We start from the raw sequence: 21510 nt of genomic DNA on the forward strand, positions 1-21510 counted from the left end.
AAATGGTATTTGAGAGCCTGAGTTTCTTCCAGGCATGCCCTAGCGGTTGGGGCCTCAGCGAGACAGACCGAGGGGCACGGTGTCGGAGAGGTCTTCCTCCGTGCCCCCTGGTCACCCTCCCTGGCTCCACCTGGCCAGGACAGAGTGGAGGTGTTCAAAAGCATAGATCCTGGCACAAGACCTGGCCCCTCCTGCCCCTGCAACACGGACCCCGTGCTCCCCAGGCCGGATCTGGGGTAGGACAGGGCCGGGAGCAGCGGTGGAGGGAGCCAGGCAGAGGCAGGGCTGTTAATTACAGTACAACTTTATTAATACTGGAGTCTTCACAGTGCATTTGTTACTCGTAGCAGTGACTATTTCAATCAAGGGGGGGTGGAGGGGGCAGGGAGGAGAGGAGATTTTATCCAAAAACGGACAGAAAGAAAAGAAACAAAATGGGTCAGATGGGATGGGGGGGGGAGGGGTGGAGGGAAGAAAGGGTGAGTAGGAACCAGGAGGGGAGACCCGGGTGGGGAAATAAATTAAAAAAAGGAACAAGTTAACAACAGCACCAGAAAAGTTACTTCAGTCAAAAGACGCTTTTGAAAAGAATATTTCTCTGTACAAATGAAAAAAAAAAAAAACACGAAGAAGTCCCCCAAAGTGTGTGATGCGGGATGGCTGGCTCGGATCCCAAGGGGGTGGGCCTAAGAGGTGGTCACTAAATGGGAGATAGGTGGTCAGGGGGATGGGGGAGTTATGTACAGCCCTGGGGTGGCTTGGAGGGGAGGCGGCTTGAGCCTGGAGGGGGGGTGGCTCTGCCATGCCCACCCCCTCCTCGGGCCTCCCAAGCCACCCCCCCCGCCCCCCGCACCACTCCTTACCCTGCTAACATCACACATCCTGCATCTTACTCCCTCCGCCCACCGGGTCAACGCCAGCACAGCCCTGCAGGGAAGGGGCAGTGTAAACTCCACCGCGGGCCTTCCCCAGTGGGCCATGTGCTCTCCCGGCCTTTTCAGGCCCTCTCTCCAGGCACCCTAATCTGGGCTCTCTGGTTGGCTGGAGCGTTCAGCAAGGCTGTTCTCAGACCTAGCAACTTACAGATACCATTCTCCGTCTGCCCTTGGGAGCCGGGGTGGGGGGGGTGCTCTCTCCACCCGGGGGCCGCCTTGGTTCCCCAGACCTGCCTGGTCACCTTGCTTGGATCCCGGTTCCCTGCAGAACTACCAGGAGCTCCAGCCTGGCGCTGAGACTCAGACCCAACCCCATCCCATCCAGACCAGGAAAAACCTGCTCTCCTGACTCCGGGAGCCCCCCCCCCCCCCCCCCCCCCCCCCCCCGGCACACCCTGTGGTCCCTCTGCCCTCCGAGCCCGGCCACCCTCTCTGCTGGCCCGCAGGACAACAAGAAGCCCTCCACTAGCCCTAGACGCACCTGCTTCTACCTGCCTCGAGTTGGCGGGCACCCCCACCCCGCACCCACCGCCAGCACAGGACTGGACTCCGAGGGGACTGCACCAGGATGGCATCTCCTCTGGCAACAGAGAGTCAAAGCCAAGCTCCCTGGACCGCACCCCAGCCCCATCCAAGGAGACGTGCTGCCCCCCGGCCCCCGGCCCTCTCCGACCTTATTTTGGCTTTGGGGAAGCCCATGTGGCCCTCCTCCTCCTGCCCTGGGCCCGCCGGGCCACTGTGAGGACCCCTGTCCCTCAGGCACTCTCGGACACCCTGTACTGTCCACCCTGCCCCCACACACGGTCCTTGTCCAGTCAGCTCTATTATTATATTCATAAAATAACCCCCCACACCCTCTACAGCCCCAGCCCCTATCCCCAGAGGCGGCTGAAACCACCTTTGGACCAAAGTGCCACCAGAGTTAAATTCTCAACGTGCCCAGGTGAGGACCACACATCTGAAAGCAGCTCGTGGAGGGCTGGCCAGATGCCCCTCGGGCCTCCGGATTCCTTCCCTGCTGCCCTGCCCCTTGCCCCAGCCACGCCTCCCCAGTGAGGGGAAGCTAGGACCTGAAGCCCCTTGGGCTCCACAGCCGCCTCCAAACAGATCCCCAGCACTCAACTTGGGGCCCTGGGCCTGTGGGCCTCTTTCCTCCACAGTAGCCTGGGCCTCCCAACCTCAACCTCAACTTCAGCCTCCCCGCCTCCAGTGCCATTCTGTGTAGCTTTTCAGTCAAATCTGACATCTTAGCCGACTGGGCACCTGGCCCCTCAACAGCCCAGCCTGCCTCCCTGATTGAGAGGAACCTGGGAGAGCGGAGAGGAGAGAGAAGAAAGGAGAAGGGACCGGCATTGAGGGGAAGCCCCAGGCACCACCGACCAGGGAGAAGCGGGGCCAGGTCGCCTGAGCTAGGGCACTGCGGGCCCAGAGCAGGCTCCCAGAGACGGGGGTTGGGGGCGGGGGGGGGGGGGGGGGGAGGCAGGTCCTGTGGAAGAGGAAGAGGAGCAGCAGAACAGGCAAGAAACATACAAAACAGGCTCCAAACCCAGTTCAAGACCTGCAGGCTCAGAGCTGTGAGCTTTGTTAAAGAAGTCACTTCCCGTTTAAATGCTGAAATCCAAGATGAGTGTCTTTCCATCCCACGTGACTTAAACAAAAATCCGAAAGCTTGCCTGGCTCTGCTGTCTCCTCGCTGTGCCTTGGCTCTGAGCGGCTGCGGGTCACCTGCCAGGCCACCTGCCTCTCGCGGGGGCCACAGGGCGGGAGGGTGGCGCCATCACAAGATGCGGGGCGCCGACCTGTCATTGGTGACGGTCCTGCGGAGCCGCACCCCGCGGCGGATGGCCACCAGCATGTCTTCGGCCGGGGGCTCGCCAGAGGCGGCAGGGGGCGGGCTGGGCGTCTCTTCGGTGGGGGCGGCAGCGGCGGCGGCCAGGCCGGACGGGAAAGGGAACTGGCCCTCGCCCAGGGCATGGGCCCCCGCCACCAGCTCCCCAAGCTTCTCCACCAGGCTGTGCCGGTTGGCGGCCAGCTGCCGCTGCTGGTCTTCGTCGTCCGCCGCCAGCCCTGCGTAGCCGGCCGCCTCGGGGGCCGGGCTGGCCCAGGCCGTGTTGGGCAGGCTCAGCCTCTTCGGGGAGGCCTTGGCCAGGTCTGGGGCCAGGGGCGAGGCGGCCTCGTCGCTGTAGAAGACGCACTCCTCACTGCCCGCTCGCGTGGGCCCCGCGTAGCCGGGGGAGTCGGGCACCGTGGGCGTCTTCACGGGCACGATGGGCGGCCGGATGGGGATGGGGCCGGCGCTGGAGAGCGCGCGGCGCACGGCAGGCTTGGTGGACGGCGTGCGGCGGATGGTGGCCACGCCGGGGGGCGCACCCGAGGCGCTGGGCAGCCCCGCGGTGGAGGCCGGGCGCTTGGTCTGGATCAGGCGGCGGTAGTTCTGGGCGATGTTGCTGTTGCGGGGGATGGTGGAGGACTTGTCGAACTCGGCTGGGCCCTCGCCGTCCGCGTCCCCGTTCACCGAGTAGCAGTCGTAGTCGGAGCCTGGGGGCACGGGATGCAGTGGGCCAGGGCCGGGGCTGTGAAGGCCCGGTGACCCAGCCCCAGCCCCAGGGCCTACCTTGGGAGGGGATGGTGTCCTCAGAGCAGGAGGGCGTGGTGGTCTGCGTGCTGTAGCCGCTGGAGTACTGCAGCGAGTCCCGGCTGCTCTTCTGGTGCTCCAGGCTCAGGCCGCGGGTCAACACCATGGCCAGGTCACTGGCCGCGGGGGACACCTCCTCACCGTGCTGGGGGTGGTAAGACTGCAGGCTGAAGCCTGGCTCCCTGTCCCCCACTCCCCCCGCCCCTGGACTGTAGGTGTCTCCCGCCAGGGGAACCTGGCCTGGCAGCGAAGATGGGGTCCTGGCTGGGCTGCCAGAGGAGCCGGCGCCTACCTTCGCTGCGATGGTGGCAGGGGACATGCGGGGTCGTGGCGCCTCCTCTCCGCTGGGGCCCAGGGTGCCCCCACTGGCCAGGCCTGGCTCCGTGTCTCGGGGGTGCTCCGCTCTGTCCTTCCTCCGCTGTAGGCTGGTGCCCGAGGGCTGTTCATGGGGGCCCGCCTTGGCCCAGTCCTGCAGGGTGTGGCAGATGGGTCAGGGGGCCCTTGGCCCTGCCGTCCTCGGTGAAGGATCCCCTCACTATAGTTGAGGTTCAGGGTTTTCAGGCCCAGAAGGGGGCCTCAGGCTCATATCATGGCCAAGGGCAGAGCGTGGAGGGTGCCATGATTCCTCAGTCCCTCCAGGCCCAGGGGTAGGATGGCCATGTCCCAGGAGGGAAAGATGTGTGTTGGGAGTGGCTGCAGGTGTGCCCAGACGGCTTTTCCTGTGGGGAGCAGGCACTGTGTGCACCCCCCTCTGGTTGACCCTGGACCCTCCCTGCGTCCCCCTGCAGGTGGGGAGCACTGACCGAGGTGGGGGAGCTGCACTCGCTAACGGACTGGCAGGTTTCCGAGGCCTCTGAGGACGCAGAGCTGGAGGACTTCTGCCATGCAGAGGCGAACAGGCGGGCGGATGGGGCAGGGAGGCCAGGAGGAGAGGAGAGAACAGACCTGGTCACAGCGCCGGCATGCAGCGGGGCGTTCCGGCTCGGTGCCCCACCCCGCCACCCCTGCGAGCGTCTGCGGCAGATCTCAGCACCCTGAGCGCACACTGCGGGCACCGACTGACCCTGCGGCCCAGCCCAAGAGCCAGAGGTTGTGAGAATTAACAACCGGACTCGCTGCCGATGGCCCGGATATGGTGGGCCAGGGAAAGAGACACGAGGGAAGGCAGCGGGGTTGACGGTGTCCCTGTCATCTGAGAAGGGCCGGCCTGCGGGAGGCCAGAGTTCCATCCTGCACGTGCAGAGCTCAGCTGCCTGTTAGGTATCTACGCACAGATGTGATGTAGGCAAACGCATTTACAGGTCTGGAGTTTAGAGAGAAGACAAGGGTGGAGCCACCAAGCCATGGCCGTGAGACAGAGTAAGGTCACCTCGGCAGTGAGGGCAGTTAGAAGATTCAAGAACCCCAGGCACGCCCACGCTCAGTGGCTGGCAAGAAGAGGAGGGTCCAGCAAAGGAGAGGAACAAGGAGCTGCCAGAGAAGTGGGAAGAAAACCATAAGCAGACGATGTCACAGAACTCAGAAGGACCTGCCCTGTGGAGGAGCTGAGGCTGCCAGGGGTCCATCAGACGACGACACGGAGGCATCCCTGGAGACCTTGAGAACTAGGTCACAGAATGGTGGGGGCAGAGGTCCACTTTTGAGCAGACCAAGCGTGCAGGGGAGACACCTGCTCTGGGCAGTTGTGGGGAGTGGGTGGCCTGGGAAGCCCCCAACTCAAAAGAAGACAAGAATTAAGGCAAAGGCAGCCAGGGCAGACACAGGACCATGAGTGCTCCCTGAGGCACACGCTGAGTGCAGTACAGTGGTTGGGAGACTGCGCAAGGGCCAAGGTGGGGGGCTCGCCCTGTGATGGTCCGAATTAAGCCAGGGTACCTGCAAAGGGTCCGTTTTAGTACCACGACTGCCCTGTCAAATTCTCCATATTCTCCTTAATTTGGACCCCCAGATTTTTTTTTTTTTTACAGTTTATGATGAACCAAGATCACCAAAATAAAAGGAAACAAAGCACCACAGGTGAGGATTCAGATGATACAAGAAACAAATTTAGATTTTTACCAATATAATTGTTAAAGCAAACAAAAACCAATGGAAAAAGCATTTGGAACACTCAGTGGAAAAATTCAATGTCTATTCATGAACAAACACTTAAACTAGGGACAGAAAAAACTTCCTTAATCGGATAATAAAAAGTATCTACACAAATATCAATATATTTCCCTCAGAGGGTGGGAAAAAGATAAGAATGCCCATGATCACCATTTCCGCTCAGTACTGGGAGTCCTAGGAGGGCAGTAAGGCAAAAAAAATGTAGCAAAAAGCAAAAAGATAGGAAAGGTAGAAAAAAGCAGTCCTTACTCATAACAGACATGACTGCTGTATATGCAGAATACTCAGAAGAGTCTATAGTTATCAGAACTGATAAGTGACTTTAATAAAATGATGGCATGTAAAATCAATATACCAAAGGCAAAAATCAAATTTTTAAATTTCAGCAGCCAACAAACACAAAGCTCCCTAAAAAGGCAATATAATTTAAAATAGCATCAACAGGGGCGCCTGGTTGGCTCAGTTGATTGAACAACTGACTCTTGATTTTGGCTCAGGTCATGCTCTCAGGGTCATGGGGTCCAGCCCCACGTCAGGCTCCACGCTCAGCCTGGAGTCTGCTTGTCCCTCTACCTCTGCTCCTCTCCCTGCTTGCTCTCTTTGCGCTCGCTCTCTCAAATAAATAAAATCTTTAAAATAAATAAATAAAATAGCATCAATAAACATTAAATACCCAGGAAAAAAAATCCAACGATGGATGTGCAAGATCTTTACACGCAAACTATAAAACATCACTGAGAGAAGGAAAAGCCAAAAGGAATGGAGAGACATGAGCAATCCCCAGTCAAAACCCCGGGAGTTGCTGTTACTGTTTTTTTGATGGAAACTGACAAGCTAACGTTAAGGAATACAAGGAACTGCAAAGGGCCAGAAATAGACAAGGGGATATTGAAGAATAACAAAATTGGAAGACTTCTGTTACCACGTTATCAAAGTTTTGTATAAAGTCACAATAATTAAGGTGGCACGGTCTTGGTATGAGAACACAAATGAACCAGCAGATAGAATACAAACTCTGAAAACAGTTACAGGTATACAGATAATACCTGATTTATGACAAAGGCAACACTATAGTGCAGCGGGGGGGAACTTTCAAGAAAGACACCAAATGAAGCATGTTTACAGATAAGACAGCCTTTTCAATAAACTGCCAATTAGATATCTGTATGGAAAAATGACCCCTACCTCATATCATATGTGCGCACACACCCACCCACACATGCACACACACACACAATCAATTCCTGATGAGCTGCAGATCTAAATGAAAAAGGTCAGGGTGCCTGGGTGGCTCAGTTGGTTAAGCGACTGCCTTCGGCTCAGGTCATGATCCTGGAGTCCCGGGATCGAGTCCCGCATCAGGCTCCCCGCTCAGCGGGGAGTCTGCTTCTCCCTCTGACCCTCTTCCTTCTTGTGCTCTGTATCTCTCATTCTCTCTCTCTCTCAAATAAATAAATAAAATCTTAAAAAAAAAAAAAAAAGAAAAAGGCCAAAGAAAAAGGCTTATCTCAGGACACAAAAAGCACAATTTAAAAAAATGAATAAATTGGACAAACTGGATATCCGTTAAAATTAAGAATTTTAGGTCATTAAAAGACTCCATTAAGAGAGTAAAAAGGGAATCCACAGAATCAGAGAAGATCTCAGATGAAGGAGTTGTATCCGTAATATATAAGAAGTTCTAGGAATCAATAAGAAAAAAAAACACAAAACACCTAGTAGAAAAATGGGCAAAAATGTGAACAGGTCCTTCATAAAAGAGGACAGCCAAGTGCCCTTCTGAAGCATGAAACTTCCCCCCCTCGTTCCTCGTCGGGGAAGTAAAATTAAAAGTACAGGGCACACCAGATGCAGCCCCCCAGAATGGCCACAATGAAAAAGATGGAAAATCCCAAGGGTTGGTGAGGATGAGGAACAGCAATCCACCACTGGTACGGTATTCTTGCCAGAAATGTGTGACCTTGGTTTAACTCTGGGAAGACACCAGACACATCCAAACTGAGAGATGTTTTACAAAATACCTGACTGGTATCAAAAGTATCAAAGTCATGAAAGAAGGACTGACGGATGACTACATATTGGAGAAGCCGCAAGAGATACAACAGGGTCCTGCACTCCTAGACCAGAGAAAACTGGCAGCGTTTGAGAAAAGACCGTAGGTTAGTTAACAGTATTGTAGCTACATAAGGGGTTAATGTTAGGGGAGGCTTGGGAGGAGTAGGTGAGACCCCTGTACTCTTTTTGCAACTTTTCTACAAGTCTGAAATTATTTCAAAATACCAAGTTAGAAAAAAGCCTCAAAGGAGAGGTTAAATTGCTGTAACGTAGAGAAAAAGGAAACTGGAAGACAGACCTGAGTAAATGATCCAGAACATCATACAGAGAAGCGAGGAGAAGGAAAATCTGAGAGTTAAAAGAAGGATACACAGAAGGATAAATGAGAAGGTCTGGCAAGACAATGAATTGTAATCTCAGAAGGAGCGATAGCAAAACAAAAGCAGGAATACAGAAATAATGGCTGAAAATTTCCAGAACGTATGAAAGACATGAATACAAAGATAAAGGAATACAAACATATCAAGGGAGGCTAAATAAAAACAAATCTGCAACTAGACACAAACTGAAGAGAAAAGATCTTAAAAGTGACCAGGGAGCAAAGTAAGCTCATGATCTGAGGACTTTTTTTTTTTTTTTTAAGATTTTATTTATTGATTTGACAGAGAGAGAGAGAGACACAACGAGAGAGGGAACACAGGCAGGGGGAGTGGGAGAGGGAGAAGCAGGCTTCCCGCCGAGCAGGGAGCCCGATGCGGGGCTCGATCCCAGGACACTGGGATCATGACCTGAGCCGAAGGCAGACGCTTAACGACTGGGCCCCCCAGGCACCCTGACGGAAGACCTCTTAACCGACGACGGGAGCCAAAACACAGTGGAAAAATACCTTCCAAGTGTGCAAACAACTGTCACCTCAGAATTGTGTCCCCGGCAAAACTTTCAAGAAAGACACCAAATGAAGCATGTTTACAGATAAACAAAAACGAAGAATTTACTGCTACAGACCTAGTCTAAAAGAACTTCTAAAGGACATGCTATACTTCAGAAAGGAAGACTTGAGGTACAAGAAAAAATGATCAACAAAGGAATGTGGAAGCATATGGAGAAATCTAGACAAATACTGTATGTACAAAAGGGTAACGAAAGTAACAAGAAAAATACCATGTTATAAAAAAAAAAGTAGAGAATAACATATAATAGCTTGTAAGTTGGGAGGAAGTGGGTGACTAAGTTAAAATATTTATTAAGATCCTTGAGTTATTAGGAGGTGAATGGTACGGATGTATGGTAAAATTTCACAGTACCCTGTAAAAGAAAAGAAATAGAGTAAAACTTAGAATCTAGTTGGGGGGGGTAAAAATGGGAAAAAGAAAAACAAACAAATGGCAAAGGAAGAGACAAAAGCAGCACAGAAAAAGCAGAATGAATAAACAGAAAAAAAAAAAAACAACCCAGGAGTCCAAATATGTCAGTAATCACAATAAATATAAGTGGACCAAAAATACTGAAAAAGGGGCACCTGGGTGGCTCAGTCGTTAAGCGTCTGTGCCCTCGGCTCGGGTCACGATCCCGGGGTCCTGGGATCAAGCCCCGCATCGGGCTCCCTGCTCGGCGGGAAGCCTGCTTCTCCCTCTCCCACTCCCCCTGCTCGTGTTCCCTCTCTCGCTGTCTGTCGGTCTGTCAAATAAATAAAATCTTTTAAAAAAAATACTGATTAAAAGATATCGTCAAACTATTATATAAAAGAAAACCTAGGCATCTGCTATTTATAAGAGACTCATCTTAAACGCAAAGATAGAGTGAATTTAAAAGCCAAGAGATGGGAGGTGATGATATAAATCTTGGGCCAAACGCAGCTGAGATAACCATAACAATGTCAAACAAGAGAGGCTTTAGGAAAGGAAGCACTGTAAGGAGCAGAGGATCAACCACATCATGTTAGAAGATTCAATTCACTACGAAGAGTTGACATTTGAAACTTGTACGCACTTAATAGAAGAGTCTCACATACAGCAAACATGCATAGAACCATATGGGAGAAAATAACAAATCTTAAATTTTTCAGTTATACATAGGTGAAGCACACAGAAATGAACGGGAACGAGGATAGAGATGGTCAGTGTAGACAACTCTTTTGAGAAGTTCTGTTGTGAAGGATACTAAGTGGTTGGAGGATAACATGGTGGGGGAAGGGAGGGCTTTTAAAATGCAGGAAGCTGGAGCGTGTTTGTGTACTGACGGGAATGAGCCAGCACAGGGAGAGAGACTGCAAGTGTAGCGGGGACATCCTTGAGCAAAAAAACCAGACCATAAAATACTGAGCCCAAATGGAGGCATTAGCCCAGATGGGGAGGAATAGCTGACTGGATCCAAATGCAGTCACTCCTGACACCCCCAGGATAGCCCCCTGGGCAGGTGGCCTGACCTCCTTCTGTCTTCTACTGTGGTCCCTCTGTTTGCCCATCTCACTGAGGCTGCAGGATCTGAGCCTGCATCTTGAGGAGATTCGTGGGCCAGTCTCTGGGTTCCAAGTGAGCTGGCCCAACTGTGTAGAAGCAGGAGGATGTCCTGGGGCTCCTGGGGATGCCTTCTAGGGTCAGCCACCCCATCACAGTAAGCCTATGCAGGGGGAGGGTCACAAGGGATCAGAGCTGTGCAGCAGCCCCCTCGGGGCTCCCATGGCTGGAAGAAGGCAGTCGGTAAGGAATCAGGAAATGGTGAGGAAGTGGGGCCACAAGAGCCCCCTGCTGACACCGCTGTGGCGGATGCCCGCTGCTCTAACCCTTGTCCACCTCTCCTTAGCCAGGTTGGTCCCCAGTGAGGTGGTCCTGGGGACCTCCAGGCCAGGCCCAAGAGCTGCAGGCCCTGCAGACACCTCCTCACCTGGCTGGTGATGTCGGAAGGCATGGGTGAGGGGGGCTTGGAGTAGGTGGCGTCCTGGGAGACGAAGCCAGAGTCGTGGGAGGAGACACTGGAGAGGCGGGCGGCGGCTGGCTGTGCCAGGCTGCGGTAGCGACAGGTGGAACCGGGTGAGTATGTGTGGGCACCCCCAGGCCACGGGGCTCCGCCACCCTTGGCACTGCTACTGCTGCTGGGGGCACTGGGGGAGTGGGGGGGGCGGGCAGCAGCCAGACAGGGAGACACAGGGTGCGTGCGGAGGGGTGACAGACAAGGGTGGAGGAGAGAGGTGAGGGGCAAAGGAAGGAAAAGACAAAGTCAGACTACAAGTCCTGAAACCTGGGTTCCACAGAAGAGGTGGGTTCTGGGACAGGGGGTGGGGGTGGGGGGTCGGAAGGAGGAGGGCCCGAGCAGGGGACAGCACCCAAGAGCCGTGTTCCAGGGCATGCCCAGGGCCAAGCAGGCACTTTGCTTCCTACTTTGCCATTAAGAACAGTAGACCTTAGGTTGGTGATGGGGAAACTGAGTCACTAAGCATCAAACCTTGTCCCATTCGGGCTAGAACCCAACACGAGTCTATCTCTGGACTGCCTCCTCAAAGTCAGATCTTTGCCGTCAAACCCTGAGTATCTAGGGTGCGGTGATGGTCTGTGTGGGTCCTGGACCCGCCACTGCCCCTCATCCCTCCCGTCCCCTTGAGTGTGTCCAGCCCTCCGCAGCTCACATCCTCTGTGCAACCATTTCACTCTTGGGCAATGAAGGCTGCCTTCTTTCTGAATGTGATCCTGAAGCTACTCAGCCCCCACCCCGGGTCATGGGTGTCCCTGGCCATCAACCCTCCCTGGACCCCTACCTGGGGTCAACAGACCCAGGCCCTCCTCCCCTGACAGGAGCTGCTGATGGCCATGTGCGGCTTACCTCCCGTGCCCAGGTGCCCGGCCAGAGGTGGCTCTGGGGAAGGGGAGCCTGGAACAGAGGGGCCTCCCCCACCAGTAACTCATCTGTGCTCACTGCCCTCCCCCCTGAGGAACCTTGAATCTTAAATGTCTCCTCCAAACGCTGTCTTAGTGCCAGCCCTGGAGGCGTCCCTGATCCTGAGCCTGCACCGTGAAGGAAGGAGCGTCGGGGGCCGGGAACCAGCCCTCAGCAACCAGCCAGGCTGGGGTGTCCCTTACCTTGGGGCCTCCGCACACCTTCCCAGAAGCGTCTGTGCCCACCCCCGATCTTAGATTCTTACTGCCCCTCCACCCGCATCGACTCTGCTGGGCTGGGCAGAGGCCAGTCGTGAAATGCCGGGACCCTGTGCCTCAGTCTCCCCTTCTGTGAAATGGAGACACCACCATACCTGATACGGTGGTGTTAGGATTCAGCGAAGAAAACGCATAAAGCATGTAGCACGGTCCCTGGCGCACACAGTGACTGCTCCACAGACGAAGCTGCAGCCCCCCCCCCCTCCCGCCGCTACCCCACGCCTGCGCAGGCAGTGGCCTCGAGATGGGGGTACATTCGTCCTCTATGCTTGCATGCCAATTCCTCTGTGACGCACTTGGGTGAATTCTGGGGCCTGGAAGCCGATCTCAATGCAGCTTTGCTGGGAGCTCACCCATCCCCTCCCTGGGGGCCTCTGCCCCTCCCTGCCCCCCGTCAACCCTGCACTGACCTGCACATGCTGGACTTCCGTGAGCCGGAGCCGCTGGGTGAAGACGGGGGCGTCTGGTAGGACCAGCTATAGTCTGAGCCCTTCAGGTCTTTGATCACCTGCGCAGGGACAGAGATGGGGATCACCGAGGGCAGCCTTCCTCTGCAGAGAGCCTTAGTGTTGTCTGGGGGCCCCCAGAGAGGACTGGTAGGGACAGAGCCCCCCCCCCACTCTCTTCCCTATTGAGAGCCAAGTCCCAGCAGGAGACCCTCCAGGGGAGTCTGAAAGCAGGGCTGCCAGGGGAGGGAGGGGGCATGGGAGAACCAGGGCTCCCTGGGGACTGTCACTGTCACTGGCAGAGGAGCTGAGAGTGACCATGGGGGACACCATGGGGTTCAAATCCTGGCTCTGCTGTGCCCTTTGGGCAAGTTCCTGGAACCTCGCCTATTTTCTCCCGTGAAGAGCAGCCCATGATGACTCCTGTCTTGCAGGGGCCATGGGGCAGGGGGAATTCAACGGGATGGCCGTGGAAAATGCTGGGCAGAGTGCCGGGCACAGAGCGGGCGCCGGGCCAGAGCAACGCCATGGGCCTGTCACGTGGGACCGACCCTCATGCGGTGGGAGCACAGTGGTGCGCTGAGCGGGTGGCAAGTGTGGGCAGGTGTCTGTGTGCCTGGGTCTAGGGGAGGGGACAGGTTCTGGGCGTGGACGACAGGCAGGCGTCACCAGGTCTGGCTTGTTCAGGGGGAGCCTGGGGGCAGACACGGGGCCTCCCCACATCTGCTCTCAGACTGAGGCCCCCACTAGGTCCTGGGCACACCACCCCTGCCCCGGGCAGGTGCTCCTGGGTGTCCCACGGTGCGTGTTGGGACCTGTCTGGTCCTCTGTCCTGTTTTTCCCTCTACTGTCCCCCAACCAACGGCAGGCTAGCCCTGCCCCTGCCCCCCTAGCCCCAGGACGGCCGCACCTGCTCACTGGCGGGGGGCAGCTTGTGGGGTTCTGCCGTCAGCACCACCAGGTCGTCGATGATGCCCTGCAGGTGGGTGATCTCTCCCAGCATGGTCAGCTCGCCGTTCTGGGGAAGCAGTGGGTCAGACCCGCTGGCCCTGCCCCTGTCCCCCCCCCCCCCGGAGGAACGGGCCTCCCCTGCTCCTCCCCTCTCCCCCAACACTGCTCGGGTCTGACCGAGGCTGGAACTGGACACCCTGGGGCTGGCGTGACCATCTGTCCAGACCAAATCAGTGCACCATGAGCTATGAGACCTGTCTTCGGGCTGTGAGCATGCAGCTCTGAAGGCACCCAGCCAGGAATCACTGAGAAGCAGCCTTTCTCGGAGGTCGAGGGGTCAACCCTGGGCCCTGGCCAACCTGCTGGGGCCTCTGAGTCACCCCGAAAAACTCCCACCGGTGGCTCCCAAATCCTGATTCTTGGGATTTCCCCAAATTCATGGAGACCCTTCAACTAGCCCAATGGCGGGGGATGCTGAGAACACCTCTCTGACTCCAAGGGACCCACCACCACGGGCTGCAGGAACGTGATGAAGGTGCAGAAGCGCCCGCGCTCCTCGATCAGGGCCCGGCGCACTGCCTGCTTCTCTGTCTCCTCCAGCAGCAGGTACATGTCGTTGACGTCCTGCAGGGCGCTGTCCAGCTGAGGCTGCAGGTCTCCTTTCCCTGGAGGGGTTGGGAGGAGAGGCCGCGCTGGGGACGCCGGCCCGGCTCGCCGTGTGCATGGCTCAGGCCCCGTGGTGCTGTCCCTGCTGTGGGGCTGGGCACTGCCATGGGGGCCCGGGGACAAGGGAGGGCAGCCAGGACTCTGAGGCTTGTGCCAGGGCCGGTCCCAGAGCAGGCAGAGAGGACGGACAGACAGACAGACACACACACACACACACACACACACACACACACACACACACACGAGACACCAAAGCTGCAAAGCCCCCCCCAGACCTGGAGTGCGCAGAGCCCACCGGGAGCCACCCTGGGAGCAGGTGTGCTCAGGCGAGTCTAGCAGAGGCCTCCACGGCTGAGACTTCCACCCCCGGGGTACCCTCACTGCCCGTGGGCCAGCACCCACTCACCTCACAGGGCACAGGGAGAGGGTGGGAGCCCGACAAAGTAGAGCCTGGGGGCTCAGCTGTAGGCCAGGCCACTGAGGGTGTGGGGGTCAGGAGAGCTAGGGGCTGGGCCCCGGGGGGAAGGGAAGGGGGCAGTCTCAGTGTGGGCTCCCACTCAGCTCAGGGAGTGATGCGCAAGGACAGCAACAGCGACACGAAGAAGCAGCGAGAGAGAGACAAGAGAGAGGCGAGGGAATGATGTGGAGACGGTGAGCCGGGGCCTGAGAAGGCGGCAGGGGACCGGGCAGGCCCGGTGGGAGCGGGACAGCCAGGGCCTGTGCCCCCCACCCTGCCCGCTCCAACCCCTCTCGGCCTGGCCGGCTGACCCAGCAGTGGCCTGGGACTCATCCCTGGCCAGGGGCCCCCAGGGCCCCAGGGGACTGTGCCCCGGGCCCCTCCCTCGCTGGGCCGACCGCCTTCCTCGCTCCTCCTTGGCCTGGAGAGGCTCCTTCCAATGGCCCTGAGCTGGGGGAGACAGACAGGTGGGCCGAGGACGGGAGGAGCAGCTGGAGGACGGACACTTGACTTACCAAGTAGCTCTACAGGATGTGGGGGGAGGAGAGGAGGAGAGACAGAGAAAGAAAGAATGTGTGAAAGACAGCCGGATGGAAAGAGCCTCTCCTGGGGCAGGGGTGTGGGTGCCTGGGCCTGTTGGGCCTCCTGCTGCCTCCCTGAGAGGGGAGGGTCTGGGCCCGGTGTCGGGTGCAGGGAGGCTCCCTCTGTCCCGCCCGGCAGGTTGGAGGGTCCTGTGTCCAGGATAGGGCCCCTCCAGCCCGGATGACGCCCTGGGGCGCTCCCTAGGGTGTGGGGCATACGGAGTGGGGCCCCGTGGGGCTACGCTTCCACGGGCCACTGTGGGCTCTACCTTTGCGTGCTTTCTTCTGCAGCTTCAGCGTGTCTGAAGACTTTTTCTTGATCTCATGCCGGGCTCGTTTGTACTCTGTGCACGGGGTGAGAGAGGAGTGCTATGATGGGGGGGGGGGGGCTCTGCACAATGGGGACAGGAAGCCCCGGCCCGAGCCCAGGGCCTACCTTTTGCGTGGTCCTTGTCCAGCTGGTTGGCCGACTTCTTCCAGTCCTCGATGCGCTCCTGCAGCGGGTTGATGAGGCTCTCCAGCAGCGCGCTGCGGGCGGGGCGGGAGGGTCAGGGCCACCAGCGGGGTCTCCCTGGGTCACCCGCACCCGCCGCCCGCCTAACGCCCGCGGCCCCCACTCACTTGGTGAACTGCCGCAGCTTGGTCTCGATGCTGCGGTGGCGCATGCACATGCGCGTGAGCGCCGAACCAATGTCCCGTGTGGCCCCTGGCGAGGCAAGCGCGCAGCGTGGGAAGGGGCCCCGACGGACAGTCCCAGCCTCGGCCACGAGGGGGCGCGCCGGCCCGCGAAGGCCGCCGCTCGCAGCCCGCGCCCCGCCCCCAGCATTGCGCGATCCCGCGATCTGTGCGGGGCGGGGGCGGGGATTTGATCTGTTCTCAGTATTTGCGGCGAGTCTGCTCTGTGCCGGACTAAGGGCCTGCGCATCCCGGCCGTGCCCGCCCGCTGCACCTGCGGGCGTTCTGGTGGTCAGGCCGGCTCGAGAGACCGTCCAAAGGGCCGGCCCAAATCCCCTCCAGCCCTGACAGTAAGCCCCTCCAGGTGCTCCGAGGCAGGCGTGAGTGCGAACAAGCGCCCGCTACCTTGTTCTCAGGGGCCCCAGTCCTTGCTATTTGAACTAGAAGGCAGAGGAGACGCCAAGGCCAATAGGGGCTTGCCTGCCCCTGCGTGCGCTCAGACGGGCGGAGGAGAGGGGGTGAGAAGCAGCCGCGGTCGGACGCACTGCAGATAAGGCTGGACAACTGTGGCTGAGGGATGGAGCTAGCTGGCCGCCCACAGCAAGAACGGAACCCCCGCCGTAACATCCCTGTCACCATTCACCCACTCCGGCTTGCATGCCACTAGCGATAAGAGGCTCACTCTCTCGACCACCAGCCGATTCCATTAGGGAACAGAATTCAGGGTCCCAACTCTGGGCCCAGTGTCCTCTCCCTGGCTCACACTCCGCTCAGCCTTTCCAGCCTCCGAGCCCCACCTGGGGCATACCCAACCTCCAGCCACGCCCCCTCCCCACCTCGGGTGTTGGTGGCCATGTCTGCCACTTTCTGGAAGGCATCCAAGAAGGCCACAGCAGCCAGCACAGTGGTCCTGGGGAGATGGACAGTGGGACGGTCTGTGGGTGAGGTGTCCTCTCCTCTGCCCGTCCCCTCCCCAGCTAGGGCCCTCAGCAGCCTCACCTCAGCTGGGAATGCAGTTTCGTGGCCTTGGAGTTGAAGTCCTCCCAGATGGGGTAGGAGCTCTGCCGAGGAGACGGAGAGGTAATGAGATCCTGGAGGCTGGAAGGCTCCACCTGGGCTGGGCTCCCCACATGCCTCCGTCCAGATTCTGGGCAGTTTCTGAGGGAGTGGCCCTGCCCCCATGGAGAGGGAGGCTCCTGGGCCTTCTGGGACGACAGAGGACCAAGGACAGAGCCATGGGGATTGAAGAAGGCCTGGCCCTGGGAACAGGTGCCTTTGCTCATCCCTCCCTCCCTGACAGTGAGGAAGTCTGGACAACTGTCTACGGTGGCCACCGTTTTGGCCCACATCCTCCCTCAGGGGGGATGGAAACAGTAAATGGCAGGGCTCAGGCAGGCCAGGTCTCAAATTCAGGCCTCTGGGGGCCCCCACCCTGGGCCCCGGAAGCTGTGACCAGCCCGGACACCCATCCATCCCAGGCCAGCAGCAGTGGCTCCCAGGCCCGGGGAGGCTGTGACTGCTGCAGGGCCCAGCCAGCCTGCCTGGGACAGCCAGGCCTGAGGCTGAATGGGGCCTTGTGCGGCCAACAGAGCCACCTTTCTCCACCCCCAGTTCCCCTCCCCTCCTGGGGACACAGTGTGGCCTTTATCCCAGCCTGGCCCAAAGCTCTGAGTTGGGAGGGGGTTTCCCAGTGGGGAGGCTTAGCTCCTGGCGACCAAGCTGTCCAGTCTGATCAAGGGGCTTTTCTGGCTAATGCGCCCTCCCATGGCGGCTGGGTCCTGGAGAAACCTCAGCCCTGGCCTGAGAGCCCTGTGGAGGCCTGGATGCTTGAAGGGGAGCCCAAGGCCAGCAAAGCCCCAGCCCGGAAGGGCTTCTAAACCACCCTTCCATGTAGGCTGGGGTGCTCAGTGCTAGGCAAACAAGGAAGGCAGAGACCCCAGCCCTAATGGCTTCAGAAGGAAGCTCTCCCAGACTGGAACCCAGGGGCAGGTTCGAGATGGCCTCTCCAGCTGAGGACAGTCTGCAGTGGTGGAAAGGAGACAGGACAGCTTCTGACAGCCTTAGAAACTCCCTCCCCTCCCAGCCCAGCCAGTGCCCAGGGAAAGCAAATATTTGAGAAGTCCACACAGGCTGGAGCGGGATGGGGGAGGCTGTGGGTGGGCTGTCTCCATGTGCACACAGTTCAGGCTAAAGGAGCCCGGTAGGTTGTCCCTGGCAATCCCAAGGAGCTGACCTTCACCTTGGCACCCCCAAGAGTCTTCTGAAAGATGGCATGCTCACATCACCTCCACATCCCAGCCCTGAAGCCTTGCTAAGACCTCCAGGGAGAAGAGCCACTGCTGAGGAGGCAGGGGCCCAGGGGCAGGTGTCCTGACCCCCAGGATACCTTCTCAGCCCCTCTGCAGCCTCTGGGCAGTCTCAGAACACAAGGAATTAGGAGAAGCTGGGGACAGATCAGTTCCTACCCCACGAAAGGCCTTAGGCTGAGGCCCACCTCCCCGGCCTCCAGCCAGCCAGGCTCACTCCATTCCAGACCTTCACCCCCTCAGCTTTCCCAGTGGGGAGGGGACAAGACACGGCATGGGGGGAGGCCTGGCCCAGTTCCTCCTCAGCAGGGGGGACCTGAGCACCTTGGTCTCTAAGGGCCAGGGCTCCACCCTCACCGGTAGGTAATTCACAGAACCCGGAGATGAAGAGGTGTGTGTGTGGGGGGGGGGGGCGGAGCGGCCAGTGTCCCAGGGGAGGGTCTTCAGGGTTCACCTGGGCCCATGCCCTCACCCTGGCTAAGCCCTGGCTGTCAGGCTCTTAAGACTGGGTGGCAGTGACCGCTGATGGCCAAGCTCCCGCGGCAGCCAGGCACCGTGGGAAGCCCGTTGCGCTGCATGAGCACGTCGTCGGGTCCTTAGCACAGCCCCGTGAAATAAATACGACTATCACCCCCATTCTACAGGTCAGGAAACTGAGGCTCAGAGAGATTAACTGACTTGCTCAAGGCCTCCAGACGGCAGGGGCAAGATCTGATCCCATGATTGGTCACTACACCTGCCTCCAGGGTAGAGACAGAGGATCATCGGGCAGCAAGGGGAGGAGGGGTAGGAACTGCAGGGATGGGAGAAACACCCACTCTGTCCCCAGTGCTTGTCACTAGAGGCGCTCGGGACTCCTGGCCCTCAGAGACTCTGTCTCTGGCGGGGGGTTGTAGTCCTGGCTGTGATCCCAGAGAGAGGGCTTTCTGGGTGACCCCGGACCGGGGCTCCACTCTGGGCCTCAGCTTCCTCATCTGTCGAATGGGGCTGGGAACTGCACTTACGTCACTGGGTCCGTGGGGAGACTTGAGGAGGCACTGCAAGGGGAGCACTTAGCACCGTGCCCAGTACACAGTAAGCGCTCAGTTAATGCTGGCTAAAAAACGGGGGGACTCAGGATCCCTGCCTCTCTGCTGAGAGCCCCTCCCACCCAGCAGGGCCTGTCTGGGCCACACTCCCCACTCTTGGGAGGATAGGCAAAGTTTATGGGCCCATTTCCTGGATGGGCCAGGGCTGAGGGGAGGCCCCCTTCACTCCACTGTAGGCGCTTTGCTCTGTCCTGCCATCCTGGGCAAGCCTCTGCCCCTGAGCTTCAGTGGGTGGCTTCGCACCCACCCAGTGGGCATCTGAGCTAAGTGAGGCACAGAGGCAGGGAAAGCTCCTGAGCGCCCTCCTCCCGACCCTCCAGCCTCCAGGTGCAGCTGGGCCCCCGGAGGTGTTGTGAGGCTTGTGGACGTGCTGGGGAGAGGCCTCATGGGGCAGGCTCAGTCTCCCCAGTTCAGCCCCTTCCTCTATGGAAGCCCCGCTGCTTCTGTGGCTCAGATCACCAAGGGAAACAGCCAGAAGCTGCTCCCCAAATCCAGGTGGCCCAGTCCCCTGCTCTGTCCCTGGCCTGAACACATGTATATGTCCTAGGTACTTAGCATCGCCCCAGGTGAAACCTCCACATGTCAGAAAATGCGGCCTGAATATCTCCCTTTTCCTTCTGATCTCAGAGTTCCTTGCACATATGCCTGCGGAGGGAAGGACAGTGCTGTCCCTCTCCTCTGAGCAGAGAGGCTGCCAGTGGGAGGAGGGGGGCGCAAAGTCCCATTCTCTGCCAGCACTGAGAGTAGCTGGGGGCGGGTGGTCTGGACTGCCTGGTCCCAGGGAAGGATCCCAGTGCCAGGGCTGTGATGTCCACAGGACAGGAGGGCCGGCTGAGGGCAGAGAGAGGCCAGGACTCCTGAGGGCTGCCAGAGGGGCCCAGAGGGAGAGTTGCAAGGGATGGAAATCTCAGGGGAGCACCCTATGGGGGGGGGGGCGCATCTATATGCTGCTCACCCTGCAGTCCTAGGTGGGGATGGCCTCAGGCCTTTTGCAGGGGCAGGGATCCGGCAGCTGCCCCTAGGGCTGTTCCCCTGGCAGCACCGGGAGCCTCCGGAAGGGCCTGCCTGGGCACTGTGGGGCCAGCAGCACTGGTGTGTGGTGTTTCCTCCTGGGCCTGTGATGTCACCGTGGAATTCTGTTGTATACTTGGGAGTGTGCGATAGGGTGGGGGCTCTCCGGAGTTCATGGGGAGAGCCCAGTTCTTTCCCCTGCCCCGCAATCCTGCCTCAGAGGAGAAAGGTAGGAGCGTTGTTCCCGGCCCCCATCCTGTCACTGGAGCTGGAACTCCTCTCTGCCTAGTCAGCCTGGGCTGGCCCTGCCAAACCCTGGCCTCTCTAGGGAGAGGCTCTCCCTTGCTCCCCAGATGAACAGAGAGGGGTGAGGTCAGGGACAGAGTTGGTCAATCTCCTTAATGACCTTGACCATTCCCAGGCCTCAGTTTCCCCAACGAGTGAGTCAGTGGTGGGCCAAGAGTTGGTGGCTTGCTCCTGTCTGGCCTTGGCCAATCAAGGTGGGGAGGGGGCTGGGGGTTGGTGCTGAAGGCCTAGGGTGGTAGTAGGTTCTCCCTTGGGGCTGCTCCAGAAACCCCAACCCTCTCCCTTCCTTCCTCCAAGGTGAGGACAGAGGGACAGTCAGCCTAGAGGCCTTGGAGTCCTGCAGCTTCCTAGGGCCTGTTTCAGGGGACCTGGGCAGGGGTGGGGGTGTGCAGCAGTCACAGGGTCGAGGCCTCGCAGGGTCGGGCACAGAGGCCGAGGCCGGCGGGGAAGGAGTTAATGCCTCTCCGCTTTATTATTTTCCCCTGCTTTGGCCGTGACAGCATTGTCTGGGCTCCAGGGCCGTGGGGGGTGGGGGGGTGCTAGTTGGGGGGCGCAGGGTGCACGGTGGTGGTAGGGGGCGGAGGCCGGCGAGACCCAGGACCCATCAAATTTAGGGCCGTGGAGCCGACACCGGAGCCAAACCCCATTCATGATTTGGGGGTCGGGGGCGCAGGGAGCCCGCGTGTAAGCAGGCTCCGGTCGGGACCCCACGGGGGCGCTACGACCTAGCGACCCCGGGCGCCGCACGGACACCCCGACATACGAACACCCACACCCCCCAAGACGGGCACCCCGAGACCCAGGCAACACAGCAGACGCAGGCCGGACGCGTTCGGACAAGGACACACACACACAGCGCGGCGCGCGCACACAGCGGGGCCCCAATGCCCGCCGCCACTCGTCCCCAGAGAGGACCCGCACCCGCACCCGCGCTCCCGCCGGGCAGCCGGCCCCGCCGCACCCCGTTACCTTCATGTCGTTGACGATGGCCTGGAAGAGCCCGCCCAGGGCGCCGCACTCCTTCTCCGCCGTCTCCATGCTCGGGCCGGGCGGCGGCGGCGGCGGCGGCGGCGGCGGGCGCGGGCAGGGGCGCGGGACGCCGGCAGCCGAGGGAGCCGGGCGCGGCGGGCGCTCGCTCCGA

The 21510-nt window shown here is 59.0% G+C and overlaps 1 protein-coding gene across 6 annotated transcripts; it reads right to left on the reverse strand.

The window, feature by feature from the left end:
* Positions 1 to 450: 450 nt before the first annotated feature.
* On the reverse strand, positions 451 to 21446 carry MTSS2 (MTSS I-BAR domain containing 2). 6 transcript variants are annotated; one of them, XM_025888844.2, is made up of 14 exons: positions 21339 to 21446; positions 16658 to 16719; positions 16495 to 16568; positions 15605 to 15689; positions 15420 to 15511; positions 15253 to 15327; positions 13787 to 13944; positions 13239 to 13346; positions 12293 to 12390; positions 10618 to 10738; positions 4374 to 4448; positions 3863 to 4039; positions 3550 to 3715; positions 451 to 3473 (listed from the first exon to the last, which is right to left on the reverse strand). In XM_025888844.2, exons 1-14 carry the CDS (start codon positions 21405 to 21407, stop codon positions 2713 to 2715), a joined length of 2121 nt encoding a protein of 706 aa, XP_025744629.1. In that variant the 5' UTR covers positions 21408 to 21446; the 3' UTR covers positions 451 to 2712. The 6 variants fall into 6 exon arrangements, with proteins under 6 accessions (XP_025744629.1, XP_025744627.1, XP_073736133.1 ...); XM_025888842.2 differs by having other exon boundaries at positions 10618 to 10834; XM_073880032.1 differs by lacking the exon at positions 4374 to 4448 and having other exon boundaries at positions 10618 to 10834.
* Between the last annotated feature and the right edge of the window lie 64 nt (positions 21447 to 21510).

The sequence above is a fragment of the Callorhinus ursinus genome, unplaced genomic scaffold (assembly GCF_003265705.2).
Source record: "Callorhinus ursinus isolate GAN/ISIS: 27379988/994484 unplaced genomic scaffold, GSC_fseal_2.0 scaffold37, whole genome shotgun sequence".
NCBI classification, from domain to species: domain Eukaryota; kingdom Metazoa; phylum Chordata; class Mammalia; order Carnivora; family Otariidae; genus Callorhinus; species Callorhinus ursinus.